At 58.8% G+C, this 21,202-nt stretch overlaps 1 protein-coding gene and 2 long non-coding RNA genes across 3 annotated transcripts; all 3 read left to right on the top strand.

The window, feature by feature from the left end:
- Positions 1-5,157: 5,157 nt before the first annotated feature.
- Positions 5,158-6,897, top strand: LOC142041124 (uncharacterized). The gene is made up of 3 exons (XR_012653362.1): positions 5,158-5,258; positions 5,371-5,432; positions 6,819-6,897. It is a non-coding gene; the product is annotated as an uncharacterized LOC142041124 (long non-coding RNA).
- Positions 6,898-7,021: 124 nt separating this feature from the next.
- On the top strand, positions 7,022-8,041 carry LOC142041197 (neuronal acetylcholine receptor subunit alpha-10-like). Its single transcript, XM_075049853.1, has 3 exons — positions 7,022-7,040; positions 7,228-7,373; positions 7,832-8,041. Exons 1-3 carry the CDS (start codon positions 7,022-7,024, stop codon positions 8,039-8,041), a joined length of 375 nt encoding a protein of 124 aa, XP_074905954.1.
- A 5,301-nt stretch (positions 8,042-13,342) lies between these two features.
- LOC142041223 (uncharacterized) lies at positions 13,343-14,364 on the top strand. Its single transcript, XR_012653383.1, has 3 exons — positions 13,343-13,786; positions 13,958-14,004; positions 14,334-14,364. It is a non-coding gene; the product is annotated as an uncharacterized LOC142041223 (long non-coding RNA).
- Positions 14,365-21,202: the final 6,838 nt, after the last annotated feature.

Raw genomic sequence — 21,202 nt, 5'->3', positions numbered from 1 at the left:
TTAATTAACAATCTTGGCAGAAATAGTAGGAATGTGGTAATGAAATTTGCTGATGAAAAAATTTGGGAAGTATTATCAATACAAAGAAGAAATTGGATGACCTCAAGGACAGCTGTAATAGAATAGGATTACATTTAATAATGAAAAGTGCCAGGTCATGCATTTAGAGACTAATAACAAGAATTTCTTCCAGAAGCTGGGGGCTGATCAGTTAGAAATGACAGCAGAGAATGATCTGGGTCAGCCAGGGTGTGACAATAGGGCAAGTCTGTGAAAAGGGCATGCGACTGAAGCATGTATCTGGTCAAGTATTTCCAGTAGAGAAAGGTTAGTATTAGTGCCATTGTACACTGCACTAGTGAGACCCTCCTTTGGAATCCTTTTAAACAGCTCTATCTGTGTTCAAATTTCTGTGAGCTTTGTAAAATTGGCCTTTCTGAAGTGCTGGATATAATATACCGGTTTAGTCTATCTTGTGTTTGCCTGTTGCTAAGCAACCTGTTGTTCACAGTGTAAGAATTAATTTATCTGTATCCATCATAAGGTGGTACCTTGCTGAATGATGAGTTTTACTCTCTTCGGGGCCTGTGTACACTTTTATATGCAGTTGTGCTGCATGAAATTCAGCAGATTATTTATATTTAGATGGGTCCCAGCCTGTAAAATCTTTATCCTTGTAAAATCATGACTGATAGTTACTAACCATATCCCTAGAAGCATATGGAGGTCTATATTTAAAGATACATAACACTATCTTGACTTAATGTCTCTGGTTTTGGCTTACGTGAGAATAGAGTGAGGACAACTTTTAATGCTTTTAAAAATCCAGAAGCACATTAGGCTCTCACGTGGAGTCCACTGAAATGACTAAATGGCCATATATCGTAAGTAACCATTTTGCAGGAGCTTACCAACATCTAAAATCTCCAGACACCAATCAAAGCATGACAGACAATACAAGGCTTCAAGAGTCTCAGAAGAACAATGGTTTGACGTATGGTCCATAGGCTCTGTGAACCTTGTTCGCAGCTTGAGGAAGCACACTGTCTATATCAGCTGAGTTTAGCCCTCTAACAAATGATTCATTACACATTCTGGCACTGTGAACAATTATTTTTCCAGTGGTTTTGGGGGAGTATAGCTTGGGAAGCCCTTCTCAAACTAAGAACTCCTGTTCTAACTATTGGGAGTCTATAAACACTGAAAAGTTTGGCTTAGGCTGCTGCTCTGAGTTTCTCTAGGCTCCCAAATTCAAACCAGGAGGTGTGGAGGCCCTGAGTCCCCACTTAACCTGTGTTCTCCAGGCTCCCAAGCTGTGTGCTGTGAATTAGCACTCACCGACTTCAGGAGTCCAGTTGTGACAGAAATTCATTGTCACGATCTCTGACCCCAGTCCTGGATACATAGTGGGGTCTTTTTCAGATCCAGACCTGAAAACCTTAGGATCTCCAATTTTCATACAGATATCGCTAACCTCTTAAAATCATTAAACTTGTGACCCAAGGTCCAAGTTGCCTTCCAGGTTAGCTAAGAAGAGATCAGATACCAGAACCAGATTTTTTTCTGCTTAAAAGCCAGCCTATGTTTGTGCTATGCATTGCTGAAACCAAGATGCTTATACAAAGTATTTTTATTTCAGTGAATCAGCATTCTTTGACAAAACCCTTGCTTTGGATTCAGAATTTTTCACATGAAACTTCTGCAGGACTGGACTTTTGGTTTAAAAGGAGGGAGGGAACTAACATGGTCCCATGCAGTTTTGAACTGTCATTATATATCCAATAAAGAGTGATGAGACACTGATGAAATGTTGCAACACAACATGGGCATTTTGCTTTATGTGATAAAACTCCACAGGTAGCAATCACAGCCCTATTCACATTGTTCCAGAGGGAGGAAAAAACCCCTCCTACGTGCCTTTACAGCTGAGCTGGCAGGTAGCTTTATCACTTGCTCACAGCTGTATATTGGGTTTTTTAGCCATGGGATTTACTCCATCATTGGGCTAGAATACGTTTTTTGTGTGTGTGTGATTGTGCATGGGAGGATGGATTGAGCAGCGTATCTTTAGAAAGAATAAAATAAAATAAAGTACTAGTGAAGGCTGCATAGTCCGATTTCTGACACCCATTCAAAGGCTTCACAAATCCAGCTGAAGTTTTTAATTTTCTGCTTTCAGAAATAATGTTTCAGATGCAGTACTTCTAATGCTTACCACTGAGTTCCTGGCTCTCCACTCCTAACATGAGCCAAAGAGAAATAGATATGCCAGATACATGCCTTTGTCTGCTCCCTAACACATCTTTCCTTGTAAATTCATGAAGTGCAGGGAAATGAAGGGCGAATGAAAGCAATAGCTAATGCAGTTTTTGTGTAAATGGTCACAACAGATATTTGATACATGATAGTGAAAGGGTCTTACAGGAAAAGGGGCAAGGAAAGAGACACTGGTAATTCTGAATTAAAAATATCTTTGCAATATTTAAAACTCCACAGAGTTATTTTGGTTAGCAGCTACAAAAGATGTAAATCAGCAATAAGCAGTAATCCAAAAGAGGAAGCAATACTTTCACAAAAGGTTTAAGAAAACTATTCACAAAATTCTTTGATATTGATAGGTCAGTTGAGGGATATACCTTTCAAGTGAAACGTCAGTTAACTAACCGATGTATTCACTGAGTGTTCAGCCTGTATTCAGCCTGCATTCAGCAGCTGAGCAGCTTATGGAGAAAGCATAGCTTTGATTCATCGAAAAGGTTAACTTATCCACTGTTGTCCACCCAGTTCTTAGCGGCTTTTTTTCAACTTCTTCACCTGGATAATTTTGTCAAAGTATGCAACTCTAAGTGGTGCAGCCATTCTGCCTCTCTTTACCCAAGGAGGAGCCATCGGAGATGGCTTTCTGGGTGAGAAGAGGGTTCTGTTGTGCCTGCATCTGCCTTCTCCCCCTGCCTTGGACCATAGCATGTGAGGGAGCACAGTGGATAGACATTGGAGGCATTCTCAACTAAGCCTAAAGAATTCAGTTTGGAAAAGATGCCATAGCACATTTGTAAGGCAAAAATTGCCTTTTCCGGTACCCCAGAGAAGTACCTTGCTAAGAAGCACTGCTACCACAGCTTCATTTGGGTTTCATACTAGGGAGAAAGGTGTGTGACAGAAACTCCCATTTGTTAGTGCAATGAAGCCAGTAGAGAGTGTGTTGCAACCTTTTTGCTGATTCCTTGGGAGCCTCCCAGCTGATGTTGGGAATGCAGCAGTGAGTGTCATTACTAGCTCCTAAAGAAGAGTGTTGACCAAAACAACCATATTGGTATCTTAACCTTCTGTATGACCAATCAGTCCCACAGAGTGGGAAGAAAGAAATTGGTTTGTTTTGAATATTGTGTATCAGAATGAATCATGCTATTAGCACTCGATTTCTTTCTCAGTTATTCTCCCATCTTGCTTAAATTATTACATATTTGCAAATTAACTTGTCTGACCAGCAAAAGAAAAATGAGAAACACCTTCAGAAAAGCTTAAAACAACCCTCACTGGCATTTGCAATAGTATGCTATTCAAATAGCTGCTGGCTGGGAAGGGAAAGGGAAATGTGCCAAGATAAGGTGGCAAGGGAGACCAGCAGCAAGAAAGAAAGATTTGCTGTTTGCAGACTTGTTTTCCATGCAGTAGATGTGCATGGGGTCCCGTAGCCGCTGCCTGTTGCTGCGTTGCCTGGTCGTGGCTGTGGGTCACCCTGCCGTGGGGCAGAGGGTAGGCAGCTTGTGGTGGCTGGGGGTCCCAGGGTGCGACGTGCTACTGCTGCTGCCCCCCCGCTCTCCCTTGCCCTCTTTGCATCTGCTCTGCCTGACTGCACGTGCTGCCCTCCTTGTCCTTCGGGACGCCCAGGGACCCCCACGATGGGTCTCAGCCACAACGCGCTCCTGCCCCGGCGGCCTTGTGCCCCCCCCAGTGATGCTGCCTGCACAGAGGGGTGCTCCCCAGGGCCAGTGGCTGCCATCCCGCTGCAGCCCGTCCTGCCAGGCTTCACAGTACCCTGGGGGCCTGGGCAGGACATGGGCAGGCGAGTGGGGCTGCGCTGAGCTCCCTTCCTTGCTGCCAGCAGAGCATGGGTCTGGCTGCTAAGCAGGGGACAGCTCGTGCCCCTCCAGGGACCAGCATCGGGGTTTTGCCCCCCTGGACCGCAGCCAATGCCTCCCTCCTACCCTGGGAGACCCAGGCACCCTCCAGGCGTTGGGCTGCTCCGTGGGGGCCCATCCTGCCCTGGGCTCTGCCCACATCCCCCTCCAGGGGAAAAGAAGAGCTGGAGCTGGAGGGAGGTTATCAGAATGGGGACTCAGCTGCGTTGTCCCCGGACTCTGGCTGCCCCCTGCTCCCACACTTTCTCTGGGCACCTTGAGCACCCCTCATGGTGGCCATGACCGGTGTGTCCCTGGCTGTCCCCAGCCCTGGCTGCCCTGGGGCACCCAGCCAAGGGGTCCAGCCCACCGCTGCCCCTGCTCTTGCAGCCACTGCCTCCGCCACTGCCCTCATTTCCACGCTGGCGGTCCCGTGTCCCATGTGGCTGCTGAGCCCTCACGTGGGGCCAGCCCAGCAGCAGCCTTGGCAGAGGGATGTGGGAGATGGCGGGCTGTGCGTGGGACAAACCTTCTAACGTGATTTTTGTCTCTCTCTTGCCCCTCTTCTAACCTTGCTCTGGCTTTCTCACCTCTGGGAAACACAAGGAGCTGGTAAGAGCCCGTCTGTTGGCCAACGTAACCCTGTGCTCTGCTCGCGGGTGCTCGCTCCTGCCTCCCCTCAGCCAGACAGCCCCCCCTAATGCTGCTAGTGCTGCTCCCGCTGCTTTCACCCCTTCTTGTCCATCTGCAGCACACTAGGGCTCCCCGAAAGCGCTTCAGGCCGTGATGGGGCACAAGGGCTGGAGAGGGGCTGCTGTGGCCCAGGGCAGCAGGTTGGGGGATCCTTTGCTGGCTTCCATTGCTGCATGTCAGTCCCTGGGGGCTGTGCCCCTGTCCTGGGGAGGACGGGGCCACCTTCGCCCCCTCTGTTACTTTCCATCCTCTCCCCAGCGCCGGCCCACCCCCGGTGCTGCAGGGAGGCGGCTTTGCCAACAAACCCTCGCAACTGCCTCATCCCTAACGCTGAGCGTTGTGTGCAGGAGGAGCTCACCAGCACCAGTGTGGAGCACATCATCATTAATCCCAACGCCGCATACGAGAAGTTCCGGGACAAGCGCCTGAGCACCGAGGGAGTGGGTGAGCCAGGGGGTTCAGGGAAGGGTGGGCTGTGGGGATCCTGAGCTGACCCCAGGGAGGGCACAGCCACCCCAGGTATCTTGGGGTGACACCCTGCTCCTCCCTCTTCCAGATTTCTCCGATTGCATCAGCAAGCCCAGGACAACAGGCTACAAGTCTGGGGAGTATGAAATTGTGAGTGCAGAGCACAAGGGGATGTGAGCCACCACAGTGCACAGCCCCTCGTCCCCACTCACCCCACAGTGATGTCCCTGCCCAGGGCCACAGATCACACAGCATTACAGAAGGGTGGTGGTGGGAAGTTGGACCATCTGGTCCAACCCTCATGCTCAGGCAGGGCCACTTAGAGCCAGTTGCCCAAGACCATGTGCAGGTAGCTTCCGAATATCAAGGATGGAGACTCCACCGTCTCTCTGGGCAACCTGTGCCAGTGCTTGGTCGCACTCACAGTAAAAAAGTGCTTCCTAATGATCGGGGGGAACCTCCTGCGCTTCAGTTTGTGCCCATGGCCTCTGGTCCTGGCACTGGGCACCACTGAGAAGAGCTGGGCTCTGTCCTCTTGGCACCCTCCATTCAGGTATTGATAAGATCCCTGAGAGCCTTCTCTTGTCCAGGCTGAACAGTCCCAGCTCTCTCAGCCTTTCCTCATAGGAGAGATGCTCCAGCCCTGCCAGCATCTTTGTGGCCCTTTGTTGGACTCTCTCCAGTATGTCCATCTCTCTCTCTTCTGTACTGGGGAGCCCAGCACTGGACACAGCAGTCCAGGTGTGGCCTCAGCAGTGCTGAGGAGAGGGGAAGGCTCACCTCCCTCGACCAGAACACTCCTAACGCTGCCCAGGACACCGTTAGCCTTCCTTGCTGGATCATGTTTAGCTTGGTGTCCACCAGGACCCCTGGAGCCTTTTCCAGAGAGCTGCTTTCCAGCTGGGTGGCCCCCAGCATAGATCGATGCCGGGGGCTGTTCCTCCCCAGGAGCAGGACTTCTCCTTGTTGAGCTCCATGAGGTTCCTGTTGGCCCATCTCTCCAGCCTGTCCCAGGTCCCTCTGGATGGCAGCGCGACCCTCTGGCATCTCAGCCACTCCTCCCAGTGTGGCGTCATCTGCAAACCTAGTGAGGGTTCACCCTGCCCCATCATCCCAATCATTAGCTCCAGACAACACAGTGAGGAGCAACCTCGTCCCTGCCCGCTCCAGTTCGCCGTACGGTCCTTGTCACTGTGGTCCTGGCCCCGAGCTGCCTGGAGCAGGCAGAGAAGGGGCTGCCTGCCACCACTGTGGCCAGGAGGGTCTCGTGGGAGTGATGGTTCAGGGGGCTGGTGGGCAAAACCTTCCCTGGGCTTAGGGAGCTGGTGGGCAGCCAGCAGGCAGCGTGTCAGCACCCAGACCAGTCCCAAACGGGCTCAGCTGCACCCCAACCGTGTCCCAGCCAGGGATCCTCTGGGGTCGCTCTCCATTACCCCCCCACCACAGGGCTCGCCGCACAGAGACTATCGGTCTCTGGGGGGGGGCCATGCCCCCCCCTGCCCTGCCCCAGCCTTGACGTCACCCCGGCACTTGCAGGCAGCACGTTCCCCCCCGCCGTGTTCCCCGGGACCTGCGCACGTCGGGATGGAGCCCGGATCTCGCCCGCTGCTCGCCCTCTGCCTCGCCAGCTGCCTCCCGGCCCCAGGTAAGCGGCAGAGGGGGCGGCGACGGGCACTGACCCCCACCCAGCCCTGGGCGTGGGGAGAGGGTCCCTGGCCCCTGCGAGCAGCAGCATCCCCATGCATTGGGCATCCCTTGGTGGGGGACGGGGTCGGTGGGCTGGGGGGCTTGGGCTGGTGGTGAGGAGGGGTGGGCGTCCCTGCATGCTTCTCCACCTCGCTCGACTGCCAGTGGCTCCCCACAGCCGGGTCCTGGGGGTCCCTTGGGAGGGGTCCGGCTGCATTCACTGCCGCGGCCCCTCCAGCCCTGGTCTGGGTCCCCTCAGGCTGCCGGGGGGCACAGGGCAGGTTCGCCTACAAGCTGCTCCATGACCTCTTCGCCAACTATTCCAGTGCCCTGCGCCCCGTGGAGGACACGGACCGGGCACTCAACGTCACTCTCCAGATCACCCTCTCCCAGATTATTGACATGGTGAGTGGCCGGGCACGGCACTGGCACCGGCACCAGCAGCCCAGCCCGGCCAAAATGGGACCTTCCCTGTCACGCTCCTGGTCACTGCTTAGCTGGGCTCTGCTCTCCCCCACCGGGTCCTGCTTGACCCAGAGCTGATGCTCATCCCTCAAAACCAGCCCAAACCTTTCAAAACCAGCCCAAACCTTTCAAAACCAGCCCAAGCCTTTCAAAACCAGCCCAGCTGGCCCCAATCAGCTCAGACCCCCAAAAAACAGCACTGCCCCCACCCCCCAAAAGGAGCTTGGACCACTTGAAACCAGCTCAGACGTCTCCAACCCCCCCAAAACCAGTACAGTCCCCTTGAAAGCATCTCAGGCCCTTGGGACCCTTACAGAAGCTGCTGAACTGGAGGGTCGAGGGGGGTTGCTGGTGGCACTGGTGTCTGTCCCCCCACGCCCACCCTCTCCCCTCGGCAGGATGAGAGGAACCAGGTCCTCACCTCCTGCCTGTGGGTCCGCCAGGCCTGGCTGGACGCCCACCTCACCTGGGACAAGGATGCCTACGATGGCATCGACAGCATCCGCATCCCCAGCAGCTACGTCTGGCGGCCGGACATCATCCTCTACAACAAGTGGGTTGTGCTCGGGACCCCCCCTACGCTGCTCTCGGACCTGGGGGGGGCTTAGGCTGGGGCTGGAGGGGAGGGCTGCACGCGGTATTGCCAACCTTGGGGCTGTGTGGCTGCACGTGGGGTGGGAGCAGAGGCGTCCTGGTGTGGGTGACGCAGGGATGTGGTGACCCCAACTGGGTGACAAGGTGGGGGCAGGGGGGGCTGGCACCAGCCTGGTGTGCCTGGCACCGACCTGCCAGCTGGGACATGTCACCGCGGGGGCAGTCAGCGGCACCGAGCTCCCTCTTTGGCGGGCAGGGTGAGACGGGGAAGGGACACGGTGCTGGGGGCAGGCACTCGGCCCCAGCCCCGCAGACCCTTGCCCCACCTGGGGCTCGGGGCCATCCCGGCCCAACAGCCGTCCCTCCCCCAGCGCCAACGACCACTTTGGTGGCCTGGGCTCAGCACCCAGGGGATTCTCTTTAATTTCTCCTCCTTCCCATTCCCCTTTCCCTTCTCCTTCTCCTTCCCCTTCCCCTTCTTATCCTTCTCCTTCCCCTTCCCCTTCTTCTCCTTCTCCTTCTTTTCCCTCCCCTCTGAAGCCCCCCCAGGGTCCCCCTTCCTGCAGACTGTGGGCTTCCCCCAGCTGCCATCCCTGATTTCCAGGGGGACATCCCAGACCCTCCTGAGCCCCTTGCATCTGCCTGTACCAGGCTGGGGAGGGTACGGGGGGCTGCCAGGTGTCACAAAGGGGGGGTGTCTGCCTGTCCCGCGATGTCACAAAGGGGGGGTCTGCCTGCTGCCGTACTATAAAAGTGGGGTGCGGAGCCCTGCGGGAGCAGGCAGTGGGTACTGCGGTCTGGCATCGTCTTGGCAGACTGCAGCCTCCGCCTCTGCCACACCAGCAGCAGCGTTGGGTGCCCATCACTGGGAACCCATGCAGGCACTGGGGATCTGCACCGCGGACCCCCACCGGTGACTTGGAGCGCCGTGGCCACACCGGAGCCGGTGCCATGGAGCGCTCCAACAACCTCACCCTGGTTGAGCTGTTCCAGCTCCTCATGCTGGTGGTGCAGCTCAGCCTGGTCTCTGCTGTCCTGCAGGTCAAGCGGCTCTGGGTAGGTGGCTGTCGTGCCGCATGGCGCTATGGCGTGCCGTGGCATTGCGCGGTGTGGCATGGGGTATGGAGTTGTGTGGGGCGGTGTGGAGTGGCGTGGGGGGCTGTGGCGTGGGGCTGGGAGCTGCTCCGGTCTCACCCAGCTCCTGGGGAATCCTACAGGGTTTGTGGAAGGAGTTGAAGAGTCAGATGAAAGCAGCGAGAGCCCCTACGGAGAAGCAGAGCGGTGAGCGGCCCCGGCACCGAGCACCCCCCCATCGGCGGAACCCCACGGCAGCCCTGACCCTGGGGCTGTGCCGGGGGCTGCTGGCCGCTCACTGTATCCCCTCCCTCGGCAGCTTCTCTGCAGCAGACACATAGAGATGTGGAGAAGGTCACACAGATCCTGGAGATGTGAGTGCTGGGGCAGACCCCCCAGATCTTGCCCCAGACCCTCGCCTGCCTGTCAAGGAGGGGGTGCTGCCCTCGGGTCCCGCTGGAGGGGCCGGGGTGCAGCCAGGTCTCTTCCCTCTCCTCTCTGCAGGGTCATCATGCAGGCGTCAAGCCAGGAGTGCCTGCCCCCAGGGGCCCCGCTGGTCTCCATGTCCTCCATCCTGGGGAGCAGCTCCTCTTCCCTGTGTTCCCTCTACTCCTTCCCAGAGCCCTGGCCCAGTGCCACGGCGGAGCTGGCGGCACTCACCGGCTCGGGACCCCCCCAGAGCCCCAAGGCTGTGAAGAGGTCGATGGACAGACTGCTGGAGTTGCCAGTGGGGGCCAAGCAAAAGCGGGTCCCCGGGGATGGTGGGGACATGGCGCAAAGCGCCATGGACGTGGAGCCACCCCCCAGCAGCCCCCCAGCCGTGGCCATGGACGAGGGGGAGCTCGTCCTCCAGCTTATTAGTACCATTCAGGGTGCCCAAGCAGTGACTGAGCAGCAAAGTGAGCTGCTGCGGACAGTGCTGGCCCAGCGGCAAGGGACGGCAGCAGGCTGCGGTGGGACCCCACCCGGGGACCCCCCCCTCCCCTCCGCCAAGATAGAGGTGCAGGTGCAACTGGGGTTGCTGAGGGACAGAGTCTGGCCCCAGCGCTTTGGGGCTGAGCTGCCAGCGGCAGATGCGGACGTGGACAAGGCTGCGGGTGGGGACACGGATGCGGGAAAAGAGCGAAGCAGCCTCATGGAGTGGGAAAGGAGCATCCCCATGGAGTTGGGCAGGAGCAGCCCGGTGGACGTGAAGAGGAGCAGCCCTGTGGAACTGGACAGGAGCAGCCCGGTGGACGTGAAGAGGAGCAGCCCTGTGGAACTGGACAGGAGCAGCCCGGTGGATGCGAAGAGGAGCAGCCCTGTGGAACTGGACAGGAGCAGCCCGGTGGACGTGAAGAGGAGCAGCCCTGTGGAACTGGACAGGAGCAGCCCGGTGGACGTGAAGAGGAGCAGCCCGGTGGACGTGAAGAGGAGCAGCCCTGTGGAACTGGACAGGAGCAGCCCCATGGATGTGAAAAGGAGCAGCCCTGTGGAACTGGACAGGAGCAGCCCGGTGGACGTGAAGAGGAGCAGCTCTGTGGAACTGGACAGGAGCAGCCCCATAGAGCAGGAAAGAAGCAGCTCCATGGGCTTGCGCAGCACCATCCCTGCTGCTGCGGGCATGAGCATCCCAGCAGAGCTCGGTCCCCGGCAGCGGGTGCCCGTGGGCAGGACACGTGGCCGGATGGCCCCGGGTCCGTGCAGGGCTGGACGGTGCCTGCGGGAGAGCTGTGCCCGGCTCTGGCGCTGCCTGAAGTCCTGGTGGAGACGCCACTGGCAGCCCTGCCGCATCCGCTTCCGCAAGCCCCCGTGCTGGCAGCGCTGGTCCCAGAAGAAAAATGGGTTCCCCTACTACTGAGCTGCCGGGGAGCATGGGGCTGGGGATGCTCGGGGCACTCCCCCTTCTTAAATGTCAAAGAAATTAAACGTTGTCTTGTCTGCATCCCTGGTGTCATGGTTCATCCCTCCATCCCGTGGCTGGGGGTGCAACTCCCCCAGTGCCCGACTCAACGGGGACGGGCTGGCCGCGCCGGCACCCAAAAAACTGGGGTTGGGGGTGGCTGGTCCCCCAGTGGGTGTGCTGGTGTCTGGGGACGCGGGTGGGCTGGAGAAATGGGCCAGAAGGAACCTCATCAAGTCCAACAAGGTGGCCAAAGGGTGTCCGGGGCTACGTCAGGAGGAGCGTGGCCAGCAGGTTCAGGGAGGGGATGCTCAACTGGGATGGCTGGGGGTGTTCAGCCCGGAGAAGAGACGGCGCGGGGGATCTCGTCCACGTACATCGATACCTGCAGGGAGGGTACCAAGGGGGGGGGGGGGCTGGAGGTGGGGGGCACCAACGTGAGCACTGGCAGCATTTTGGGGCACTGCTGGGATTCATGCATGGTTTGGGGTGGCGTGAGACCCCTGAAGGGGAAATTCTAATTGTGACTGCTCAGCAGTAGTAATTTGAGACCGAGGAATGAGCTGGCATGAAGGGCCTGGAGGTCTGTTAGGGAGGCTCACACAATCAAATCCAGCAGGTGTTAAAAGTCAGATTTATTCTTCGGTAAAAAGTTAGTTAGAACTCCAATAACATTAGTGAGCCACAGGCTCAATGATGTAAGGGGAATTGGTACTACACAGCTGCCTTAAGAATCCTTAAGATTTAAAAGTGATGACTCAAAATGCACGTCTCACTCACCTAAAAGAGGAGGGCTCTCAACCTCGAGGAGTTACCTGGGGCGGCATCCTGACCCAAGGAGAGAGTCCCGGACTGCAGACCCGCTGCTCCGAGGAGGACTGACTCAGGGTGGCCTCCGGCGGGACCCCCTTATACCCTTGTTGAGTCTGACAGAGAGCTGCTCCTTATTTTTCCCCCTTCCCAGACTGTTGTTCCCCCCCGGGGCTGGATGCTGGATCCCGGTGGGGGCTGGATGCTGAACCCCATGCGGCGTGGCCATCCGTGCACGCCCGTCGTTCACGCGTGTCCGTGCGAGTGTCTGCTGGGACTGTGTGCGCAGCCTGGCTCCTGCTCGGTCCCGGGGTGGGCAGCGGCGGCAGCCGGGTGGTGGAGGAACCGGCAAACCCCCCCAGGGAGACGCCGGCAAGCGGTGCCCGCGGTCGCTCCTGCCGGTGGGCTAAAAGTGATGCCCTGTTTCCCCCGTGGCTGCGGCCGAGCCCCAGGTCAGCTCTTGGCACCAGCCCAGGGAGTTGGCGGCCATGTCACAGTGGACAGCGATGACTGTGTCTCTGTGACGTCACCTGGGGCCTGTGACATCGGCGCCCCGGCGGGTATAAAAGGGGCTGCTGCCAGAGGCGGGGGAGCATTCCGGGGAGAGCCTCGGAGCTGTTGGGCAGGAGTTGAGAGGAGACTCGCAATCGACCTGTCCTTTGTCCACCATGCAGCGGAAGGCCCTGACGGGGGAGAGGCCAGTGGGGGCAGAGCAGCTTCACGGACCCCGCGCGGGCGCCTGGCACAGCAGGGATGGGGGAGCTCCTTCTCTCCCCATCAGTCGCTGGTGCCCCCAACACCTCGGGAAGACGGTGCCTGCGTGCAGCTCGTCATGTTGGAATTGTGTCATGGCACGCTGCTTGGAAAAGAACAGCCATGAGCTCCAGCGGCTGGAGAGGCAGATGGCCCAGATGAAGGCAAGTTCACAGAAGCGTAGTCTGGCTGAGGTTGGAAGGGACCTCTGGAGATGATCTGGTGGCTTCCAGTGCCCCTGCTCAGCTGGGGTCGCCCAGAGCCAGTTGCTCAGGCCCGTGTCCGGAGTCGGGCCTGGGGGTCCCTCTGTCTGCCTGCAGGGCTGGGAAGGAGAGGGGACGCGAGGGCAGAGGCAGTGCCCGAGCGGAGCCGGAGGGGAGCGCGCTTGGGGAGTGTCCCGGTGCCCTGACGGCTTCTCCTCCTCCTCCCCTCCTCTCTCGCAGAAGCACTTGGAAATGGCCAAGAGGGACGCAGCTGCAAGCCTGGAAGTGGCGCAGAAGGTGCCCTTTCCCGTGCATGGCTCCCTGCGACGTCCCGCGCTGGCTCGGCAGAGGGAGCAGTGGTCGGAGGCGGTAGAAGCTCTGCAGGAGGAGGCCCAGATCAATGAGGTACTGGGGACAGGAGGCACGGGGGCTCAACACGTTTGTGGGGGAACCCCCCGCAGAGGAGGCATGGCATGGATTCTTAACCAGGCCCTTTGCTTCTCCAGCTGCTGAGGAACAAGCTCCAGCACCTGCTGGAGAGGCAGCAAGGCCTCCAGGAGCCGACAGCTTTGTGAGTGGCAACGGGGCCCTGACTGAAATCTGGGGCGGGGGGTCGGGGGGGTTGCTGAGCAGCACTGGGCAGGCCTCTGCTGCTCACAGACATCTTCCTGGCTCCTCCAGCCTGCTCTGGAGAGCCCTTTGAATTGTCTGAGCGGCTCAAAACAGCACTGAGCAACTCGGGACTCCTGGCAGCAGCTCTGCACAACTCCGAGCAGCTCCCAGGCTCTCCTCCGTGCCCTCCGGGCCTGGGGTGGGTCTGTGCGGGGCTGGGATGCCGGGGGTGCCTGGTGCCAGCCCCAGCAGAGGCTGGGCAGCACCCTGGCTCCCTGTTTGTTGGCCACCCAGGGGATCACCATGCTGGCCAAGGTCTCTTCTCACAGCCCAAACCCCGTGGTGTCCGTAGCAGGGGGAAGACGGCGGCGCAGGCGGACGTGGCAGGCAAGAGCCTGCTGCAGGAGGTGGTGGATGTGCGGCTGGTAGGACAGACAACCCCGCTGTGGGCCTTGGGGAGGGAAGGGTCTGCACTGTGCCCAGGGGATACGGGGGCCCTCACTGATCTCAGCAGGGACGAGGGAGGGGGTCTGAGCGCCCAGACCTCAGCTGCCTCACGCACCCCAACGCATGTCCCTGTGTGCCTTGGCTTGTAGGAGGAGCAGCTGGCGTCGAGGAGGCATAAGATCGCTTCTTGGCTGAGGTGAGTTGCTCCGGGGGCTCGGAGTGCCGGGGCTCTTCCCTACGCAGTGGGATGCCCGTGCCACTGGTCCAAGGGCACTGGGCAGGTTTGGACTTGTCAGGGATGAAGTAGTTCAGGATTTCTTTTCTTCCTTGCTCGGGCGGCACATAGCGGGGGATTTTGGGGGGGGCCCACTGGGAAGAGGTACAGCAGAGCCTCAACCAGTCCCGAGCAGGGTGTGTTGTGCCCAGCACGGTGCGAGGCCCCACGGTGGCGTTCAAAGAGGGTGGTTGTCAAGAGCCGAGACAAATTTACTCCCAGCTCTGCCTGACCCCTCTCCTGTCCCGCAGGAGATTTTTGCTGTTCCTCGCCTTCCTGCAGATCATCATCCTCCTCTTGGTCTTCCTGAAGAGGGACATCCTCGATGGAGTCCTGCCCCCAAAGCTGACAGACGCCTTTGGGAGCTGCCCAGGGAGGTCCCCGTTCTCTTGAAATCAAACTAGAACGAGAATAAAGAAACCTGTGATTGTAGGACAAGCGCGGCACCTTGTCTATGTTACCTAAGAAAAACCACCACGTAAAGATGGCTTTGAAGCCATGCGCAAGGGCCCTTGACTGACAAGAAGGGGAGAGGCCTCGCTGTTAGAAGGGGAGGCCGTTGTCGTCGGTGCCCTTAGGAGCCTCCTGGGCTGGTTATGTCCTGCTGTGCCGTCCCTCCAGCAGGTCTCTCCGAAATCCCCCAGGAGGACCAGGGCCCACGAACATGAGGCTGCTCCTGCTTGGCCGTTGAGGGCCTCACCTTCTCTGCCTGCTCTTTAGTCCTTCCCCAGGAGCCCTCAGTCACCCTCACTCTGCTCTTCCCCCAGGCAGAGCTCCACGCTCTCCAGCTGCTCCCTCACCTAAAGGGCAACTGCCGTCCTCCTTGTGCTGGCCTGTCCCTCCAGAGGAGCCCGCGTCCCTCCAGTGCTCACCCCAGTCCTGGCGGCCATCCCACCCCGCCTCCGCCATCCCCACAAGATCACGGCCCAGCAACTGCCCCCAGGGCTCAAACCCACCAGGGCCAGAGGTGGCCCCCACGCCAGGGAAGCCCCCGCGCTGGGGGGACAGGGCTGGCGTGAGGGGATGCAGCCAGGGCTCCGTCCCCAGTGCCCGCTCTGCATGCTGGGGGTCCCTCTGCCCCCCATCACCTCTGGTTTGAGGGGGCTGCAGCCCCATGGCTGGATCTACTCAGGATGAGTTTTGCACCAGGTTGTGCAATAGTAATGTGCACCGGTCCCAGCAATAATCATCTCCACCAGCCTGTGGGGGGGCCATGCGCCCCTGCCCCAGGCCACCCACAGACACAGACACACTACCTCCTGCCCCACGGCTGGCAACGAGGAGATGTTCTCCCCATGGGTCACAGCTTTCTGACAGAGCAATTGGATTTAGTGCACCGAGGCGGCTGTGGGGGTTGGGGGGGTTATGCACCATGAAAAGGCACATTTAAAACCCAGCAGCTGGGCCGCACTCATGCCCCACAGCCTGGAGGAGATGCTGACAGCGATACGCTTTGAGCTGAGCTGTTTACTAGGGTAAATCGGGGGGCTACAGAGACACCACCACCACCCCCCCCCACCCCGAGGTGGGAATGGAGGAGTGGGGAGGACCCCTCCAGCCCCCATGCTGGGCAGAGTATAATACAAGCAGGGGCTGGTACCTGCTTGGGGAGGGAGAGATTCCCAGAGGGTCGCAGGGCCCTGGCGGCGGCAGGGATGCCCGGTGCGAGGGTGTCTCCAGGGTGCTGTCACTTCTGCAGCCGCTTGACGTGGGCATCTATGGCCACAAAGTTGTCCTCTACGACAGCCAGGTTTTCCTTCATTGTCTGCTGGGCCTGGGGGGGGCGAGTGAGGAAGGGGGTGAGCGGCGGGGGCAGGAAGGGGACCCCACTCCAGCCCAGTGGGTGTTGGTGATGGGGTCCGGCCCCCAGCACAGGGTCTCGGTCAGGAGAAGAGTCAGAGGCCACTCGGCCGGAGCTCATCTAGTCGTTAGTTGATCGAATTCTTATCAGTCAGTGTAGGGATATAAAATATTTCATAAGCACAGATGGATCGGCGGTCAGTGCTCTCCTCCACTTAGCGTTAGGGCGGGATACAAAGCTCATCGCGTAAGCTTCCTACAGGTATCTTAAATGTTCCCTGCGTGCAAACAACGCCACGTACCAAGCCGTCGGTGCCTGGTGTCCGGTACGGGGTCTCTCAGCCTTGAGAGGGGTCCCTGCTCAAGGGGTGATCCCTGCCCCACAGCCAGCTGCTATGGAGGGGGAGCTCTGGGGACCCCGATGGCTGCAGATACTTCCAGCATCAAGGGGTTGACTCCGTCAGGTTTTGTGCCGTGTTCATGCCGTTTCAGCTGCTCATCAGCCCATTCGCCAGCCAAAACGTGGGGGTTTTTTGGTTTTGATGCTCGGTTCTCACTGACAGCCTCACACCAGAGGATAACCTTCGGTTAGGCTTACTTGCTGAGCACCTGCCCGGACCCAAGTCCCGTTATCTCACACCGGAGGAGCGCGTCCCTCACAATCCCCTCCACAGCAACCGGCGCTGAACGTGGCGCCTTCCCCTTGTGCAGCTGCAACGGCAGCTTCCCCTTCAAACCCCCTGTGATAAATTTATGTGTTTGTTAATCACACCGGCTCTGTAAGCCTTGCACAACGTGTTCGTTTTTGCAAGGCAGTGTTAGCCTTTGCAAGCAGGTGCGGGTGGAAACGTTGTAACTGCACTGTCTTGCTAAGGGAACAAGATGTATTAGCTTTCAAGGCCTCATCAGGAGGAATTTTAAAGTAGGCATGCTCCAGATGACAAGAAACACAGAAGAAGACTACAGCCTTCATCCCACGACTCCCCCAGCAAGGAGGCGTGCAATGGCAGAAGATACTAAACAAGCCCACCTGGGCCCGGACTCTGGCCTCTAACGTGGCAACAAAAAACTATAAAAAGGGGACTCTGAAGGGGGGGGGTGGAGGGGGGGGCGCCGTTGGTAGAGCGGAGACTCCCCGGCCGCCCAGCGCTGTTTTGCCTGTTTGCCGCTTGCTTCAATAAACTTTGATTGGATTACCCATGGGCTGGCGTACAGTTTTTCGTCGCCGCTTATAAGATAGCCCATTCTTTTGAGTGCCCAACGCCCCTTTTTTAGGGCCGAAATCCTCAGTTTTAGGGTCCAAACCTGTCTTTTAGGAGCCATAGCCTTCTTCTAGGGCCCACGGTTTCAAGTGGCGGGTCTAAACCCTAAAGGCGGAGCTTGTCGCCTGGCAGCTCCCGCCTAGTGGTCTGTGGGGAGTCAGGGGACCCAGGACAGCCAATCGCATTTGAGGAGGTGGGGGCAAGGCACGTGATTGATATGTAGCCAACCAATCAAGCTTTGAGGCCTGCAGGAAAGGGGGCAAGAGTCGAAACAGCTGGGCAGCGTGTGGGGGCGGGGCGTGGCGTGCTGGCTCCACCAATCACGCCTGGTGGATTGAGATTGACAAACTGTCTGACCCATCATTTGGTGGGAGGCGCAAGGGGGGAAATCCCAGGCAGCCAGTCAGATGAAACATCACCTCAGGGAAGGGCGGGCACTGTTGGTGGCGGGAGGGTGACCACCCCAGGCAGCCAATCAGAGGCGGCGTCACCTCAGGAGACCGACAGCCCCCCAACCTATGCCAGTGAAGACCGACGGGAGGAGAAGGCGGGCTCTGCTGGCGGCCAGGCCGAGCCTCAACGTGGCGCACGTGGGGCCTGCCCCGAGGCCCAGCAGCCCTGGGCCCAGACCTGCGGCCCCTCTTCCCCCCCTCCATCCCCCACCCACCCCCATGCTCCAGAACCCCCAGTCTCCACGGGAGCCCCCGGCTCACAGAGAGTCAGTATCCCACGGCCGTGCCACTAGACAGCAGCCATGGGCCACCGGGCTTCTCGCCGCTATCGCTGCCGGCACTCGCCAGGTGGTGACGAGGACGTGACGGTGAGGCTGCCAGGGTGACGGTGAGGCCGCCGGTGTGACGGTGGAGCGCGCGAGGATGGGCGGGGGGTGATGCTTGCCGTGGGGCTGCCCGCCACCACCTCACCCACATCCCCTCCCCGCAGCCGAGGCAACCCCACCGCCGCCATCCAGCGTCTCCCCCCTGAGATGGTGAGTTGAGCGGGGAGATGGTGGGGCTGGGGTCTCCCCCTCAAAGCAGGGGGGGGTCCCAGGGTTGATGCTCTCCCCCCCTCCCCACAGCCACTGCACATCATCTCCTTCCTGACGCTGCCCGACCTGCTGAGACTGGGCCAGACCTGCCACTACCTCCACGAGGCGTGCGACAGCGAGGCCGCCTGGCGCCACCTCTGCACCCCTCTCCCCCCCGCCGCCAAGAGCGCCCGGCCCTGCAAATATTACAGCTAAATGTTGATCTTAAGGTGATTTGCTGGTTGTAGCGTGGCTTACGTTTTGCACTCTAGATACCGGCCAGCAGCTAAGCCTGGGCCTCTTGACATTTCTCATTTGAAATTGGCTAGGTGACTGCCGCCATTACTTCTGACAGTAAACGATGTTACATTTGATAACAGATAACTGCAATTGTTCGCTTGCTTCAGGAAGTCTTCAAGGAGGGAAGTACTTACTTTCAGTAAGAACTAGCCCCAGTAAGATTCCCTATTTATTAAAATAGCTCAGGACTACAGACGGTGGTTTAAATTAAATTAGTTATCAGATAAAATCCTTTAACCATTGCTTCAGTAAAAAGAGTGCTTGACACTCTTTTGTCAAGCAGAGCTTTCTCCTCTCTTACAGAGGGGAGCGATACCCATCCCACAGAGTGACTCCTGTGAGCACAGACAGACTTCTCTGAAAGACAAGATGGCTTGCAGAAAAGTGCGATATGAGCGGGGTTACCTTGCGTGCTAGTTACTCGCTTCTTTATGTCTTTGCTCTTACCAGGTGATTACACACAGAAGTTTGCGGTGTAAGTGACAATCAGTGCAAACGCCTAATTGGACTAGTAATCAGATGCAAGAGTGTGGATGGAAAGGAAGTTGGCCAGCGTTAGTGAAAGGAGTGAAGTACTTTCTTGCACACGAGCAAAAGGAAGCAGCCCTTTTCCAAAGCTGTGTGTGGCGGGGTGAAGGAGAATGGCAGCGCTAAGGCTGCCTCTACTCTGTGTGTGTGGGTTATAGATGAGAGCTGGTTCTTCTGGGCGCTCCTGTGCAGAGGACTGCTTTCTAAAAAGCCTTTCTTCAGCCACAAGGCTAGAACCTCCTTTAGCATCCTGACCCAAGGAGAGAGTCCCGGACTGCAGACCCGCTGCTCCGAGGAGGACTGACTCAGGGTGGCCTGCGGCGGGACCCCCTTTATACCCTTGTTGAGTCTGACAGAGAGCTGCTCCTTATTTTTCCCCCTTCCCAGACTGTTGTTCCCCCCCGGGGCTGGATGCTGGATCCCGGTGGGGGCTGGATGCCGGACCCCATGCGGCGTGGCCATCCGTGCACGCCAGTCGTTCACGCGTGTCCGTGCGAGTGTCTGCTGGGACTGTGTGCGCAGCCTGGCTCCTGCTCGGTCCCGGGGTGGGCAGCGGCGGCAGCCGGGTGGTGGAGGAACCGGCAAACCCCCCCAGGGAGACGCCGGCAAGCGGTGCCCGCGGTCGCTCCCGCCGGTGGGCTAAGAGTGATGCCCTGTTTCCCCCGTGGCTGCGGCCGAGCCCCAGGTCAGCTCTTGGCACCAGCCCAGGGAGTTGGCGGCCATGTCACAGTGGACAGCGATGACTGTGTCTCTGTGACGTCACCTGGGGCCTGTGTCATCGGCGCCCCGGCGGGTACAAAAGGGGCTGCTGCCAGAGGCGGGGGAGCATTCCGGGGAAAGCCTCGGAGCTGTTGGGCAGGAGTTGAGAGGAGACTCGCAATCGACCTGTCCTTTGTCCACCATGCAGCAGAACGTCTCTGGCGGTGGAGAGGAAGGTGAGGGCAGAGCATCCCCACAGTCCCCACAGCCGGCTGCCGGGCGAGGGGGTCCGTGTGCGGCACCCCCAGCCTCGCTCCTACGCCGAGTAGAGGCAGGCGTGCATGCGTGCAGATGCCCTGAGCTTGGGGACCATCCCTGCGAGCATCCGTGCCCCTCACACCCCGCTCGCTCCCGACTCGCAGGTGTAACCACCCAGGCAGAAGCGGTGACAGAAGACCTCCGCATGGTGCGGGAGTGCCTGGCCCGCTGTTCCGCAGCATCCCAAAGCAACAGGGCGCTGCTGCAGCGTCTGGTAGGTGGGGAGCGGTCCCCTTGTCCCCGGGGACTGGGGCTGCGAGAGCGGAGCCCCTGACCCCTCCTTTCACCATGCAGGGGCAGAAGCAGCAGGAGCTGCAGAAAACCTTGGAGCGGCTCACCTCGGAGGTCAGTGTCCCCTCCTGTACCCACGTCCCCCAGCTGCGGCGGCTGGGGCTGTGTCAGGGGCTCAGTGCCTGCGTGCGGCTCCTTTTCCCAGAACTGTCTCGTGGCACGCTGCTTCGAGGAGAACGGCCAGGAGCTCCAGCAACTGGAGGGGCAGGTGGCCCAGCTGAAGGTGAGTTCACGGAGCCACGGTCCGGTTAGAGGTTGGAAGGGGCCGCTGGAGATGATCTGATCTTGTCCAATGCCCCTGCTGAAGCGGGGTCCCCTGGAGGCAGTTGCTCAGGACCATGTCCAGATGTGGACGGCGTCCAGAGCTGGGCCTGGGGGGGTCCCTCTGTCCGCCTGCAAGGCTGGGAAGGAGAGAGGAGGCAGGGGCAAAGGCAGTGCCCGAGGGGAGCCGGGAAGGGATCATGCGCAGGGGAGGGCGCTTGTGGGAATGTCCAGCGCCCTGATGGCTTCTCCTCCTCTTCCTCTCTCGCAGGAGCGCTTGCAAATAGCCAAGAGCGAGGCAGTCGCAAGCCTGGAAGAGGCCCAGGAGGTACAGGGAAGAAGGATGCCCATGCTGGCAGGGTCAGGGAGGGGGTGCCAGTGCTGGGTCCCCGCACCCCAGCATCCACGGGCAGGGTCATTGACTTTGGGATGTGGCATCCGCGATGGAGGGATCGGGCCCCTGCCCCTCCTGCAGATGTTCCCGTTCCCTCTTCTCTCCCAGGCAGACTGCTTTTGGGAGAAGGCAGAGGGAGGCACAGCAGTGCAGGTCCCTGGTGCCTCCCCCCCCATCTCCTGCCAAGTCCTGGGCTGCCAGCAAGCACAGGCTGAGCCGGGCATGGGGCGAGGGGGCACG

Source organism: Buteo buteo, chromosome 17 (assembly GCF_964188355.1).
Source record: "Buteo buteo chromosome 17, bButBut1.hap1.1, whole genome shotgun sequence".
Classification (NCBI taxonomy): domain Eukaryota; kingdom Metazoa; phylum Chordata; class Aves; order Accipitriformes; family Accipitridae; genus Buteo; species Buteo buteo.
Note: the sequence above shows the minus strand (reverse complement) of the source record. Positions and strands in the feature narration are given on the sequence as shown.

Excerpts from the sequence above, each read along its gene's own strand:
- LOC142041197 (XM_075049853.1), top strand. Across the intron at positions 7,374-7,831 it reads TCTCCCAGATTATTGACATG|GATGAGAGGAACCAGGTCCT; the intron begins GTGAGTGGCCGG and ends TCCCCTCGGCAG.